Genomic DNA, 15168 nt, shown 5'->3' on the forward strand with positions numbered 1-15168 from the left:
ATCGTAATACAATAAAAATGAAACAAGTCCAAGAGTTTCCTTATCTCTAATCCTTCTACCAGTGCTCTCATGGTAGATGTTAGTTCCCCTCTGTAGGCTTCACCTTTATACCTGACTTTGTGTTGTTTGAGCCGGGATTCTTTTTGAAGTGCTCCTTGTCTGGTGGGAGAGAAAAGATCTGACTTCTAGTTCCCATAGAGGCTGTCCTGAGGCAGTGAATCCCTCTCTTCCCCTCTCTCTTTCCCCTTGTTCTTTCCCTTCACTTCCTTTCCAAGACGAGAGAAAGTTCGAGGGCTGCTGGAGCTGAAGAGCTCATTCTTACTCAGAGTGTCCTAAGAGGACAGGCATCAGAATACTCTTTTGTCCAAAGGGCAGGTGATTGCAGCACTGAGGACATCTTAAATACAAGAGCAGCAATCCAGGGGCCGGGGGCAGCCAAGGACATTTATATTTGAGTTCCCACGCCCCAAATACGTCACTGTGATGCCCCCACCCAAAAGATCACATCACATAGAATAATTTTTTTTTGCCAACCCTGTTTATTTAGGCTTTTTGGGGTGATTATCTTGTCAGGATTTTGCTTGGGAATTACATTATAGATGAAAGAGACTGCAGAATTTCCATGTGAACACGACCGTGTCAGTTGTAAATCAATTATAGAGATTTTCTGCGGAAAAAGAGCTACCCTTCTTTGGGATCTTGGCTCCTTTATGTGATTAGCTTGTAGGGAACAGAATTGGATAAAGCAGGTCGGACATTACAGGTGGGGGTGTTAAAGGAGTGTCAGATTGGCTCCCCTTCAACAGCAAACAACATTGAAGGCATGATCTCAGATTGTAGAGTTCACGGTTCTGATTTCTTCATTCTTCTATACACACATTTCTAGATGACACATTTAGAGATTTTTCCAAATTTCTGTTTTGATCTGTGAAACTGCTTTGTTTAAATATGAGAACATAGACTTTTGATATTTTTGGACTTTTGGGTCTTCAGTCATATGAAATGATGAAAACGAAAAAATTATTTTTTAAGTCCATATACTCAGTACAATTTTCCTTAAGCTTTTTGGTAAAAGTTAAACTCATTTTAAAATGTGTTTTGAGGGGCGCCTGGGTGGCTCAGTCGGTTAAGCGTCCGACTTCAGCCAGGTCACGATCTCGCGGTCCGTGAGTTCGAGCCCCGCGTCAGGCTCTGGGCTGATGGCTCAGAGCCTGGAGCCTGCTTCTGATTCTGTGTCTCCCTCTCTCTCTGCCCCTCCCCCGTTCATGCTCTGTCTCTCTCTGTCTCAAAAATAAAGAAATGTTAAAAAAAAATGTGTTTTGAGAAGTTTCCTATGTTTTGAAATAACTGTATAAAAACATCTTTAAGCTGAATGATATTGTAAGTTGATCTCTTTCCAATTTACAGCGAGGTAACAAAGACTAAAAACAGAGGTGATGGGAGAATTCAAAAGAGTAGGAACGAAGACACACGGAGACCTAAATGAAGCAAATGGAGGAGGCTCAGTCCTAACCACTCAGTTCATTTCTGAACACAGCCAGCTTTGGTGTGTCCAACCGTATTTTCATCCCTGGCGGTTTGACATTTACCCCCCCCCCCCCCCAAAATCTGTGCTTGCTCTTAAAGTAGCTATAAAATATGCACTTTATTTAGAATACTAGAGAGAATTGAGCAGGACAAAAGAGCTGGGAAAAATGGGGCCAGTGCCCCCCAAAAAAGTCAGCATCACAATTGATTAAAAAGCCAGGGAGATGTGAACATTTGTGAACAGCAAACTAAGCTTTTCTATTTGGCTTGGGCAGTTTTTCGTTAGAGATCCTCATTCGGTTTTAACACCAACAGTTAGACAAAACTTAGAGTCCAGTAAAGAGAACAAATAATTGAGAGTCACTCTGCTAGGAACAAAACGGTACAATCCCCAAACATCGAACTGGGGACAGTGTAACTTAAGAGACCCCCAGCGACAATCCCAGGCCCAGAAGCTGCTGTTACGGAGCATCATGACTGTGATGCAGGCGGCACGTTGTGAGGACCCGGACGGCCCCGTGCCCTGGGGCACAGCGCACTGTCCTACGTTTATGTACGGGAAGTCCAGTTAGTTCATCGGCAAGGTCTGCCCTGAACGGCAAAACTGAAGAACAAATAGAAATACGCATCTCCGCGTTTGGGTTGCGGGAAAATATGATAAAGGACAACATGAAACAGCCCTCAGTGACTGAGGAGGGCTGGGAAGTGTGAAAGCGAATCATGGAGCCGAATCACAGATTATGAAAAGTCAGGAGGAGAAAGATGAAGACATTCTGTTATTTTCCTGTGGAAGAGAACAAACCTGATACTCGAGTGACTGGCATTCAAGCTTCTGGATGGATGGAGACTGGCTGTTGTCTGCTTGTAGAGACGGGAGGAAAGAAGCTCTGAGTTTTCTGGAAGGTGGCTCAGATGGGCCTTTTCTCAGGAAGAGACGTGAGACACACGAACACGTTTGAGCAGCAAATCGTGGACAAGCTTCCCTCTAAAATTATTTTGAAATCATCTTAGATGCAGAATGCCTTCAGTCAGATACTCACAGTTAAGGTGACTTTCAAAAGTCCCATTCAGTCCTTCTGACAATACAAATATTTTGTAGACCCCCCGATTCTCCTTCTCTAGTTCCTAATTTCCCCCTTTGCAAGATAAGGTTGATAGGATTAAATCCAGGTAATACAGGAACAGCTCAGTAAATAATAGCAACTTATGATGATTAGGTTACATGGTTGTTTAAAGTCACAAGAATAAAATACAATTTAGGAAAGGGATATCGTACACGTGGATATGGACATCTTTTCTCAAGTCTTTCAACACCATAGCAATACTAAATCGTGTTTTAATTTCTTCACGTATAAAAGATGTGCTGAAAGATGCACGCCTCAGTTTTTATTGTGTCGCGTATGGCTACAGGTGATGTCCTTCTCTGGACTAGGACACTGCACGGCATCACGCAGAGAGCGCACAGGGCCTCAGGTCACTCGTGCTGTCCTTTCTCTAACCTGCCCTGGAGGGGAGATCGAAATCTTTGCTCAATTCTTAATATTCAACAAAATGCTTGGACCTCTCAGGACATAAAAGTAACCGATTTCTTTGTTTTTCCAGAACTAACTTGCCATTTCTTAATGGGTTCGTTATATTTCTGACCCAAATTAAGCCCTTTGCCAAAGGAACGACTTACCCCAGTTTCAGTCTGAAAATAAAGTGTTCTACAATGTGTTCAAGTATTTTAGAAGATTTGCCACTTACGAGAAAAAAGCCATACTATATGTAAATGGTAACATCGTGTGCGTGTAGACAGGCACCACATTCCTCTCAAGGAGAATGATTTCCACGACATGTATAATCCCGGCATGAAGCGATGACGGGAATAATTTGCCTTTAAAAATCCTACCGACTGATTAACAGGGAAAAGATGCAAAGCCAGACGGCCAGTTTTCTGCAAAGACGAATTTGTGCAAGACCGCTCTATGCTGTGGGAATACGTAAGCCCGGCATTAGCTGATTGCACGTTACAGCGTCTGAAGCATTGAGTAAATAGTGGAGAAAAGCGGCTCAATCCCATCGGATGAAAGACCCTGCTGATCCTTAAACGCGGCACGTTTACAAAAGCTGCACCTACAAATCCACTCAGCGTTCTGCTTTCCAGTTTGAATGCATCTTCCTCTTCCATCAACACAGACTGGTGTTGAAAACCAGCGACTACAGAAAGAAAGCTGCTGTGTTCGGGACCGTCAGGCAGTGCTGAGTAGATTCAAGAAAGAACTAATTGTCCTCCTCCCACTTCGCCCTCAGCTGAGTTTGTATTGAAATGTTTGACCTGCCACCTCTTCTTCCACCAGGATTTCCCAGCTCCCTTCACGACCGCGTTACGGCTATTTGTCATCCAAAGTCGGGGTTTTCTCACCCAAAGGTAAGCCTGATGAGGCAGCCCCCTAAATGACATGATGTCAGAGGCCCTGGGATAAACTCACATTCACCTTCCCCGAGGCCTCCTTGACGTGTTCATGGGGCTCTAGTGCAGATACTCCTGCCATACAGATACTCCTGCCACTGAAGGTATAAACTCACTTGAGATCCGTTCCTAGAGACAGGTTTTGAAGGGGAGAGGAGAAAGGAGAGCACGGGAAGCTTAGCGTGAGGAACAAGAGGGCCTCAGAACAAGAGGAAGCCGTGTATCAAGAGGCCCCGGGTTGCCAGGGGCCCGTGGTTGGCCTCCAGAAAGTAAAGGGTTAACGTCGCCATTCCAAGGCCACCCCTCGAATCGCTGAATTTTCTGCCGTGGCTAACTGCAAACTATTTTCAGGGACAGCTAACGTAAGTCAGAATTCGATGTGTGAGTCTTTACTCAGACGGACTCCTCTCTAAATTTCAAAATATTTCACACACTTCCCAAAGAAAATCTTCCTACAATAAATAAAAACAAAGGTTTGGGGTTTTCAGAATTTTCTGGGGTTTCAGTATTTTTCTTAGCCCAGTTCAAACCAAAGAGGTTTCTAAATATCCGGAACCCAGTATATATATGAGTTAAAAGTGAAACATCCTCGCCCCCCAGCTATTTAAGTGACACTTTTATAGATACATCCCATTTATGAGGTAGTCAGATTCCTCAGACGTAATGGGACGAGCTTTTTTAAGTTTCTGTTTCACCAGGCGTAGTCGGCAAGCGACCATGAGAAGCAGCAGAGCCGTGATGGCCAAACCCAGGGCCAAGGGTAGCACTGCACCTGTGGAATGGTTAGAAACAAATAGGGCAGGTCACTGACTAGTAACAATAACGCTGCAATTTACTGTGTGATAAACACTTTACATGCGCTATTTAATCTGAACAAGTCAATTAAGTAGGTACTCGAACCATCACCATCTTATAGATTAACTAAGGTGGCCAGATTACGTAATTGCTCTAGGAGCACACAGCTGGCAAATGGCAGGTCTAGTTCTCAAACCCAGACGTCTTTAAAACCAAATTCTGGGATGCCTGGGTGGTTCAGTCAGTCAAGCGTCGGACTCTTGATTTTGGCTCAGGTCATGATCTCACGGTTCGTGGGTTCGAGGTCTACATCGGGCTCTGCACTAGTGGTGCAGAGCTTGCTGGGGATTCTCTCTCTCTCTCTCCCTCTCTCTTTGCCCCTCCCCTGTGCACTCTCTCTCTTTCCGTCTCAAAAACAAATACACTTTGGGGCACCTGTGTTGCTCAGTCGGTTAAGCATCCGACTCTTGATTTTGGCTCAGGTCATGATCTCCTGGTTCATGAGTTCGAGCCCCTCATCAGGCTCGGCACTGACAACGTGCAGCCTGCTTGGGATTCTCTCTCTCCCTCTCTTTCAATCAAAATAAATCAATAAACTTAAAAAAAAAAAAAAAAGAAACTTATTTTCATTTCTAAATCCAGAGAACTACTCTCAGCCAGTAGAAGCACTGCTGAGAGGGACCTTCAGAATATGGTGGCGTGATTCTCGCTAAGGGTAGTTGAAGAGAAAGTCTCTGCAGTTCTCCTTCACAGGCTTTACCCTGTGGGATCGGACGCAGACACCCAGACTAGAAGCAGCCTGTCCAGGCTTGCAGGAGTCGGGAAGGGACAGGGTGTGCCCCAGATCAGTCTTTCTTATCAAGCTCAGCAGCTCTATTCTTAGACCCGTCTACTCTGGAGTCCGGCCAGGCTTGGAGATGATATGGTGGAACCATTTTTAGCTGCAGGGGCCTTGCCAACTGGTGGAATTAGAGGAGTAAAAATGTCCATTGCAGAAGCTGATTCGGTAACGCTTCATTTCATTCACTTCTTCATTCGCTCAGTGTTAATTGGGAGCCATGCGCCTGACCCTGATCCAAGTGTGGGCGGTCAAAGACAATAAGCCAGTGCTGCAGAGTGCCAGCACCGCACTAGGTGCTTGGTGGTTTAAATCTAAACCTCACAACCACCACGAGTTGGTACTATTAGTATACCCATTTTACCAATGAAGGAACTAAGACAGCAAGAATTAAGTGACTAACAGATGTTGGCAAGGATGCACGGCATCCTTTTGCTCTGCTGGTGGGAATGCAAACTGGAGCAGCCACTCCGGAAAGCAGTACGGAGGGTGCTCAAAAAGCTAAAAATAGAGCTACCCTGCGACCCAGCAATTGCACTACTAGGGATTTATCCACAGGATACACGTGTGCTGTTTCGAAGGGACACGTGCACTCTAATGTCTGTAGCAGCGCCGTTGACAATAGCCAAGGTATGGCAAGGGCCCAAATGTCCATCAACAGATGAATAAAAAAGATGTGGTATATATACACAATGGAGCATTACGCGGCAATCAAAAAGAATGAAAATCTTTCATTCTGTGGGTGGAACTAGAGAGTATTATGCTAAATGAAATTAGTCAGAGAAAGACAAACATCATGGGACTTCCTTAATACGGAATTGAAGATACAAAACAGATGAACATAGGGGAAGGGAAGCAAAAATAATATAAAAAGAGGGAGGGGGACAAAACATAAAAGACTTAAATATAGAGAACAAACTGAGGGTTGCTGGAGGGGTTGTGGGTGGGGGGATGGGCTAAATGGGGAAGGGGCATTGAGGGAGACCCTTGTTGGGATGAGCACTGGGTGTTCTACGTAGGGGATGAATCCCTGGAATCTACTCCTGAAATCATTATTGCACTATATGCTAACTAACTGGGAGATAAATTAAAAAATAAAAATAAATAATAAAAAAATAAACATAAAAATAAAAAGAATTAAGTGGCTAGTCTAAGTCTGTATGGTCAGGGGTGGAGCTAGGATAGGGCCCCAGACAGCACAGCTCCAGAACCACCGTGGTACAGTGCTTCTCCAAAAGGGAAATGAGAGCATTATTATTCATGACTTCTGGTCTGGGTGGACAAACATTTAAATGAAAAAATACAATTAAGTGTAATTATTATGATGGAACTATATAGGAAGTGCACATGTGAAAGATGTAGTTCGTGCTTCTGGTTCATAAGAGTTTTGCCTGTGTGTTTAAATGAATAATGGAGCTTGTTTGGGGTGGGTGGGGAGATATGTTTATTTTCTGACATTTTCAGATTGAGATGCCTATAGATGATCCAGGTCGAAATTTCTATTAGGTTTCTGGATTATTTGGCCTAAATATGTGAGAGTCTGTAGCGTCAAGGTGGTGACCGCAGCCACAGAAGTGAATGAGATCGCCAGAGAGAAAGGGAGAAGAAGGAGCGCCAGGAGCGAGTCGGTGAGGAAGCACCGGCATTTCAGAGGGCAGACAAAAGAAGAGAAGCTAAGAGAACAGGAGACGGATCACAGAGGTGGCAGGACAGCCAGGGGACAGGGGAGTCTTGGAAGCACAGGGAAGAGATTACTTCAAGGAAGCACATGGCTGAACCAAATGCTAAGCAGAGGTCAAGTGGGGTGAAGCCCAGAGAGGCCAACGGACTTGGCAATCGGGAATTCATTTACACGGAGACTGAAGATGGAAGGGTGCTATTTTGTTTTTGTGTGTTGGGAGAGATCTGAAGGTGTCTGCCGCTGTTGGGGCAACGAGCCAGTAGAGAAACAGATGAAAAACATCAGAGAGTTAACCGATGATGGGGATAAGGGGCTGCTTCAAGATCAGGGGGAGACTGACCGTGGAAAGAGGGGACACTCCTTCGCTTAGTACTGAAGGAAAGGAAGGGTATGGGTGCAAACGGGCGACTATTCACGTTCGGGGAGGGGCGGTGGAGGAGGACCGCTGTGCTTGTTCAGGGCAGGGAAAGCATCAGAGGCTGCCCTTCTAAAGGTGTGTGATTCGTGTGAAGATGAACACCAGCGCTGAGGCCGCAGGGGGAGGGGGCTGTGGTTGGAGATGCCAGCCCCAGGGCCACAGTGCAGATGCCGTTGTGGTAACAACAGAGCAGACATACAATCTAGGGGAAACTTCTACTTGCCAAGTCAGATGTGTGGTGGCTGAACGTCGAACTGACTCCTGTTTAATGCTTTGATGACAAGGAAAATGAAATCTCCCATCACAAAAAACTTGCTACAATACTGAAAATTATTCTGGACTTGTCAATGCTTACTCGGCATGGTTTCTTCATTGTCTTTATCGTGGGTAATTTGAGATTTAAAATTTTCTAACCCCTAATAAGACACATCATGATATAATTTTCTCAGGAACCAGCGAAGGAGATGAATTGTTCATATGAGCTGGAGTGATGTTCATAACATATAACAACTGGAATGGGCAGTGGCCAGTTAGAATGGAGGCTTTCTGCACACATCTAGGCATGGGGCGGGGGCAGGGGCAGGCCTGGCTTCCCTTTATATGTCGATGGGGCACAGGGCGCTTTTTATTGAGATATGTGGGGACAGGGGCAAGGCCAGCAGTCCAGCAGACGGAACAGCATCTAGTACTTGATGTCTGGATTATTTTGGCCACTTGTTGGTTAGTGGTTACACGATAACGTGGTCCAGATTTTACACAGAACACTCTAGGGTAAAAAAGTCTTCTCCGTGTTCAGGTCTATAATTTAAGAATCATATTTTATTCTCCTAAATCTTTTACTAATTAGTTTGTGGGATTTAGGATTAAAACCTGCCTTTCTGAAGAACCGAGTCAAAAGTGTTCTCTTTCTAGTTAAAAGTGACCATAATTATGGAATTGTGGTATTCTTCTTTCACTCACTAAATATCCCCTCGACCTCCTACACTCTTTCCTCATTGTCTTTGGTCTTCATCCAACACTAGAGCAGCTGGAGAGAACTAGGTACTCTAGGATCTTTTTATTTTTTTAATTTTTATTTATTTTTTTAATTTACATCCAAGTTAGTTAGCATATAGTGCAACAATGATTTCAGGAGTACATTCCTTAATGCCCCTTTCCCATTCAGCCCACAACCACTCCAATAATCCTCTGTTTGTTCTCCATATTTAAGAGTCTCATGATTTTGTCCCCCTCCCTGTTTTTATATTATTTTTTTGCTTCCCTTCCCTTACGTTCATCTGTTTTGTCTCTTAAAGTCCTCATATGAGTGAAGTCATAATACCCTCTAGTTCCATCCATGTAGTTGCAAATGGCAAGATTTCATCCTTTTTGATTGCCGAGTAATAACTCCATTGTATATATGTACCACATCTTCTTTTTTTTTTTTTTTTTTTTTTTTAACGTTTATTATTGAGACAGAGAGAGACAGAGCATGAACGGGAGAGGGTCAGAGAGAGAGGGAGACACAGAATCTGAAACAGGCTCCAGGCTCTGAGCGGTCAGCACAGAGCCCGACGCGGGGCTCGAACCCACGGACCACGAGATCATGACCTGAGCTGAAGTCGGACGCTTAACCGACTGAGCCACCCAGGCGCCCCTATATGTACCACATCTTCTTGATCCATTCATCCATCAATGGACATTTGGACCCTTCCATACTTGGGCTATTGTCGATAGTGCTGCTATAAACATTGGGGTGCATGTGCCCCTTCTAAATACACACCTGTATCCCTTGGATAAATACCTAGTAGTGCAATTGCTGGGTCATAGGGTAGTTCTATAAGGTCTTTATAACTAACTCAAGCATAATAGCCATCATTTACTTATTTATTATTTATTAGCCAAACCAGTGTGGCTATTTATTATCATTTATTTATGTATGAGTCACACACGTGTGCTAAACGGTTTATGTTAATTGTCCCATTTCTCCCCCAACAAGTCTGAGGCAGTGATAGCTGCCATTTCCATCTTACGACTGAGGAGAACTGGGATCCGGAGAGAGAAAATCGCCTGCCAAAGGTCATGGAGTTTAGTGACGGAGCAAGGGTCTGAACCTCGGCCTCAGATTGTAGGGCCATGAATATCTAGGTCTTAACTTCTAGGCTGTGAATATTACTTTTTCCATAGCATGTTACACCTGGAAAGAAATAGAGTGATCCTCTAGTCCAATCAACTGAGAAAAGAGGAAGCCTAGGTCCAAGGATGTGAGGTTATTAGTTCAAGAGCCCACAGATGCAGCCTGATAGAGGGAGAATACAACAGCTCTTCCGATCCACGGATCGGTCACTGCTCTTGTCCTAGACTCTTGCAGCTTCATCTGGTACCTTCCACTGGAGGATATGTGGTTCTACAAATGTTTGTACTCTGCAATGAATTTCCAAATTCCAGATTTACCTGTTTCTGGGGCTGGGTGTTCCCCTCCTCCTCGATCGCTCTTTGATTCAAAAATATAATTTTTTTCTTTTCTGTTCTTCCCTGAGGAACCACTATCTACAGAAAACAGAGAGAACATATGTCAAAGGTACATCAGAAACTTTAGGAAACAGACATGAAAATATAGCCTCATCTATTTTTCTTAGGATGGATTTAAAGAACTTGTAAAATTTATTACTCTTGTCAATGTAGGTCTGTGTTTGATATTAAAACACTAGGTAACTAACATGACCAGTTTAGTAATGCAGAGTATGGGACGAGAACAAAACTGCTGGACAGAGAAAGGGGAAAAGGCACCCAGCACTCTGGAGAAGGAAGGAAAGACGTCAGCTAGAAAAGTCACGGGTGATCTCTGCAATCCATACCATGAAAAGCAGAAACAGTCCACAAAAGTTTTTCTTTAAAAAATGAAGAGTGAGCTTGCATAAGCCACTCAGACAAGTCGTTTGACTTTCTCACCTCAGCCCTACTTGGTGGGTATTCATTGCTCTTTGTTTTCCGCTTGGGTCAGAGAGGCTTGGTACTTGCCCGGGTTCTTTTTGAGTAGTAAGCGGGTCACAGGGCTGGGATTTAAACTCAGGCGTGTCTAACTGCTTGTTGGTGGAAACCAGCATTTCTGGTGTAATGATATGTTAATTATTTACTCTATCCAGTTGTATTACACTATTGAGAGTGACTAGTAAGAAAGATCAAACCTTAGGACTTTCATCCCAGGTCTGATAAGCCATGGCCATACCACCGAATCATTTCCCATCCGGGAATTTACAGCATTTGTGTGCTTATTACATTGACAAGATGATGATTAAGCTAATGGAGTTGCCCTCGTGCTGTGGTGTGATCTCAAGTGAGCCTGGGGGATAATATAATCCTCAGTGACAGTAAATAGAACGGATGAGCTGACATGAGGAATTCTACTGAGAAGCAAAAGCTTAAAGCTTCTTTACTCCTATGTCATCAACAGATCTGTTCGCAACACCTGCAACTGAAATAAGGCTACTTAAAGGTAGTATTTATAAAACTCTTCGGAATCTGTACTAAGTGATATGCCTGGATTTTACTAAGGATCACAAAACTCAACAGGATGATGGAAAATCATAAAGTTATTGCAGGTACCTACTAGGGCCAGAAAGCCAGGACTTGAAGAGATGGTTGCAGTCACGTGCTTGTGCTGTTAAAGAGAAGGGACTGCAAATGCGTGTGTTTCATTAAGGCATCCTTCAAGTTCCTTTTCACTCAGCCCTGCAAGCCATCAGTAGCTGAATCACACGGGCCATGTCCACGACACTCTGAAATATCCTCGACTACGGCCCCTCTTCTCTGTCCTCAACTGCCACAGCCTTAGGTCTCTGTCACCTTTCACTCAAGCACTCTGCGTGCAGACATTGCTACTGGAACACGTCTGCAAAGGCCCCTCATCCCCACTCGCTCAGCATATCAGTGCAAGGAGGTTAACCCACATTTGCTTCTCACGGCCAAGGCCACGGCAGGCTCCCTACCTTCTGCCGTGCTTTGTCACGTTACTCTAAAAGGCACCATACACGCCACCTGCAGACAGCCAGTAACTTGGGCTGTCCTCCATAAACCGCGGGCCCGAAGAGAATGACAGATGTGAGTAAGGCAGGAGCAACTTCTTGTGGGCCAGAGAATCAGTTACCTTGCAGGCTGATTGCTATCACTGTCCACTGGACTGTGGTGCTGGAAGCCCCCTCCCAACCAGAACAGCAAGGGGAGGGAACGGAAGAAGAGCAGGCAGTGGGACACTGTAAGAGAGTGACCCCGGGGAGGCACCGGGCAGAGCCAGCCAGGGAACGGCTCTTACTGTGGCGGGGCCACCAGGTGCTGGGACTGCTCGGCTCATGGCTCACGGACAAAGGGATTGCTGCCTGGAGCTGGAGACCTTTCCCAGCAGGATGGGGACAGGGATACTGCATTGAAGCCATGGGGCTGCTGGGGCCCTGGGGCCATCGAGAGCCCGGGCTGTCCTCCACCTGGCAAGCTGATTCCAACACCTTTGGATTTTGTGGATCAATCCAAAATTCAAAATGATTCTTGGGGCCAAGTTAGGGTCAATTTTTTATTTTGCCAAATAAAGACAGTAAAAGAAATGGCCATTTAAGAAGGCCATTGCCGGGGGCGCCTGGGTGGCTCAGTCGGTTGAGCGTCCGACTTCGGCTCAGGTCATGATCTCACAGCTCGTGGGTTCGAGCCCCACGTCGGGCTCTGTGCTGACAGCTCGGAGGCTGGAGCCTGCTTCGGATTCTGCGTCTCCCTCTCTCTTGGCCCCTAACCTACTTGCATTCTGTCTCTGTCTCTCTCAAAAATAAACATTAAAAAAAAATTAAAAAAAAAAGGCCATTGCCTTCACCTCATTATAAAGTAAGGAAATGTGTAACCCACAAAACATGAAGAGTTTAATACATAAAAAGGATAGCTCTTTGAATTGAATGAATGTAGTCTTATAAAAAAAACTCCCTGCATTGTCCTTATTTTTCTCATTTTGCCATGAATGGATGAAAGCTTTATTATGGATGGATATTGATCCTTCTTCGACTGGCTTTGGAGACCAAATTCTCTTACTCTCCTTTTTTTAAAAAAATTTTTCTTATGTTTATTTTTGAGAGAGAGAGAGAGAGAGAGAGAGAGAGAGAGAGGGAGAGAGAGAGAGAGACAGCACATGCATGAGTGGGGGAGTGTCAGAAAGAGAGGGAGATAGAGAATCAGAAGCAGGCTCTGTGCTGTCAGCACAAAGTTCCACACGGGGCTCAAACCCACAAACCACGAGATCATGACCTGAGCCGAAGTTGGACACTCAACCGACTGAGCCACCCAGGAGCCCTGTTCCTCTCCTTCTTGATTCCACCTGTCTAGATGCTTCAGCAGGGCTTTCAAGGTTCTCCATATTGCCCTCTATTGCCGGCAAACTCCCTTCACTTTGGGTAGCTGGGATCTCCTGCTTCAATAATTGTCATTCTCAAACCCATTTTCTCAGGCTATTAATTAGAGCCCTTGTTTTCCATGTATTCAAACTCTTTCTGCCCATTCTTCACAGCATAGCAGAATGTCCATGCCTATCACAGGTGGGGACCACCTGTCCACCAGGCACAATGGGCATCAAACCTGGGGCTTGCAAAAATGTTTCAGTTTAATTTCTCTTAAAATCACAAGAAAACAGGGGTGCCTGGGTGGCTCAGTTGGTTAAGTGTCCAATTTTGGCTCGGGTCATGGTCACATGGTTTGTGAGTTCAAGCCCCGCGTTGGGCTCTGTGCTGATAGCTTGGAGCCTGGAGTCTGCTTTCGATTCTGTGTTTCCCTCTCTCTCTCTCTACCCCTCCCCTGCTCGTACTCTTTCTCTCTCTCTCTCAAAATTAAATAAACATTCAAAAAAATCACAAGAGAACAATGGATATAATAATAATAACAATAATAATAATAATAATGCATATATAATAGCGAATGTAGCCTGTGTTATATTAATCTCTACACCAACACAGTCATAAAGTTTAATATTTCGGGGTTTTTTTTAATAGGTCCATGAAAGTCATAACGCAGATCTACAAGTAGCCAATCCTGACCACTCCAGTACTCACAGATGTCTTCCCTTTTTTTAAAGCTTATTTATTTATTTTGAGAGAGAGAGAGTGAGAGTGTGCACGGGAGGGGCACAGAGAGAGGGAGAGAGACTCCCAGTCAGGCCCTGCACTGACGTGGGGCTCAATCTCTTGAACCGTGAGATCATGACCTGAGCCGAAATACAGACCTCGTTGCTCAACCAACTGAACCACCCAGGCGCCCCCAGATTCTCCTCCTTCTGAGCTTCTAATGCCCTAACATAAAATACCATACAAGCAGGTCTTAAGGGAACCGTAGCTGCTTCCTGTCTCTGTAGCTAAGAGAAAAGATCCTTGAACACTGTGAGGCTTGCTGCCAAAGCCATCATCCCCTTGGGGCTGGGGTTAGACCGCTGAGTTAAATTCTGGCTTTATCACTTCCTAGCTGTGTGACCCAGTCTGAGTTCTTCACTTCTCTGTGACTCAGTGTCTTCGTCCATAAAATGCTGCTAATGATTTCTGCATATCACCAGGTTGCTATTAAGACCAAAGAAGCAGGGGCACCTGGGTAACTCAGTCGGTTGAGCGTTGGCTCTTGGTTTCGGCTCAGGTCCTGATCTCACAGTTTGTGAGTTCAAGCCCTGTGTCGAGCTCTGGGCTGGCAGTGCAGAACCTGCTTGGGATTCTCTCTCCCTGCCTCTCTCTCTCTCTCTCTCTGCCCCTACCGTGCTTTCTTTCTCTCTCAAAATAAATAAATAAACTAGGGGGAAAAAAAAAGACCAAAGAAGTCCACAGTGACAGGCACTCAGTAAGTACTATTTCCAATAATAAATCTGGAAGTGGGAAGATCACATGGCTGGGAATTCATGTCCTATTTTTTAAAAATAATGAGCCAGGAATAAAAACACTGAAATTTACCAACGTCCAATTCTTTTCAGAGGATTAACTCGTTTGTCTTCTATCCAATGTAAAAATACGAAATAACCACATTCACAATCCCCTCCCCCACCTCATCTTTCCACCAAAGATGAGAGATTCTTCACCTTAATTCTGAAGAGAAACTCAGTACTGGGACCACCACTGCGCTATTTCTATTTTTTATTAGAATTAACTATCTCGTAAGCTTGTAGCTCTCTTACCTGAGTTTCCTAGTGAGTGCTCCAGCGAAAATTCATCTAGCACTAACAGTTACTGAGAGACATAAATTATATTTACGTACGATATCTCACGCACTACGTATAGCAACACTGTGAGAAGATATGATTATCCTCTTTCAAGCAAGGAAACACAGTTCGGAGAAGTTAATTACCTGGACACTAGTACCAGGTGGTGCTGGGATTAGAACCCAGGACCGATCCACAGCAGGAGCTTGTCTTTCTTTTTTAAAAAATATTTTCTTTATGGGGCGCCTGGGTGGCTCAGTCGGTTAAGCGGCCG

The 15168-nt window shown here is 44.7% G+C and overlaps 1 protein-coding gene across 1 annotated transcript in view; it reads right to left on the reverse strand.

Annotated features, from left to right (window-relative positions):
• Nucleotides 1-519: 519 nt before the first annotated feature.
• The window catches only part of LRP11 (LDL receptor related protein 11), a 54188-nt gene continuing 39539 nt past the window's right edge, over nt 520-15168 (reverse strand). The window contains 2 exon segments of the mRNA XM_030316578.2: nt 520-4751; nt 10145-10240. Of these exon segments, the coding sequence (XP_030172438.1) occupies nt 4597-4751; nt 10145-10240 (251 nt within the window). The 3' untranslated portion in view covers nt 520-4596.

The sequence above is a fragment of the Lynx canadensis genome, chromosome B2, assembly GCF_007474595.2.
Source record: "Lynx canadensis isolate LIC74 chromosome B2, mLynCan4.pri.v2, whole genome shotgun sequence".
Taxonomy (NCBI): Eukaryota; Metazoa; Chordata; class Mammalia; order Carnivora; family Felidae; genus Lynx; species Lynx canadensis.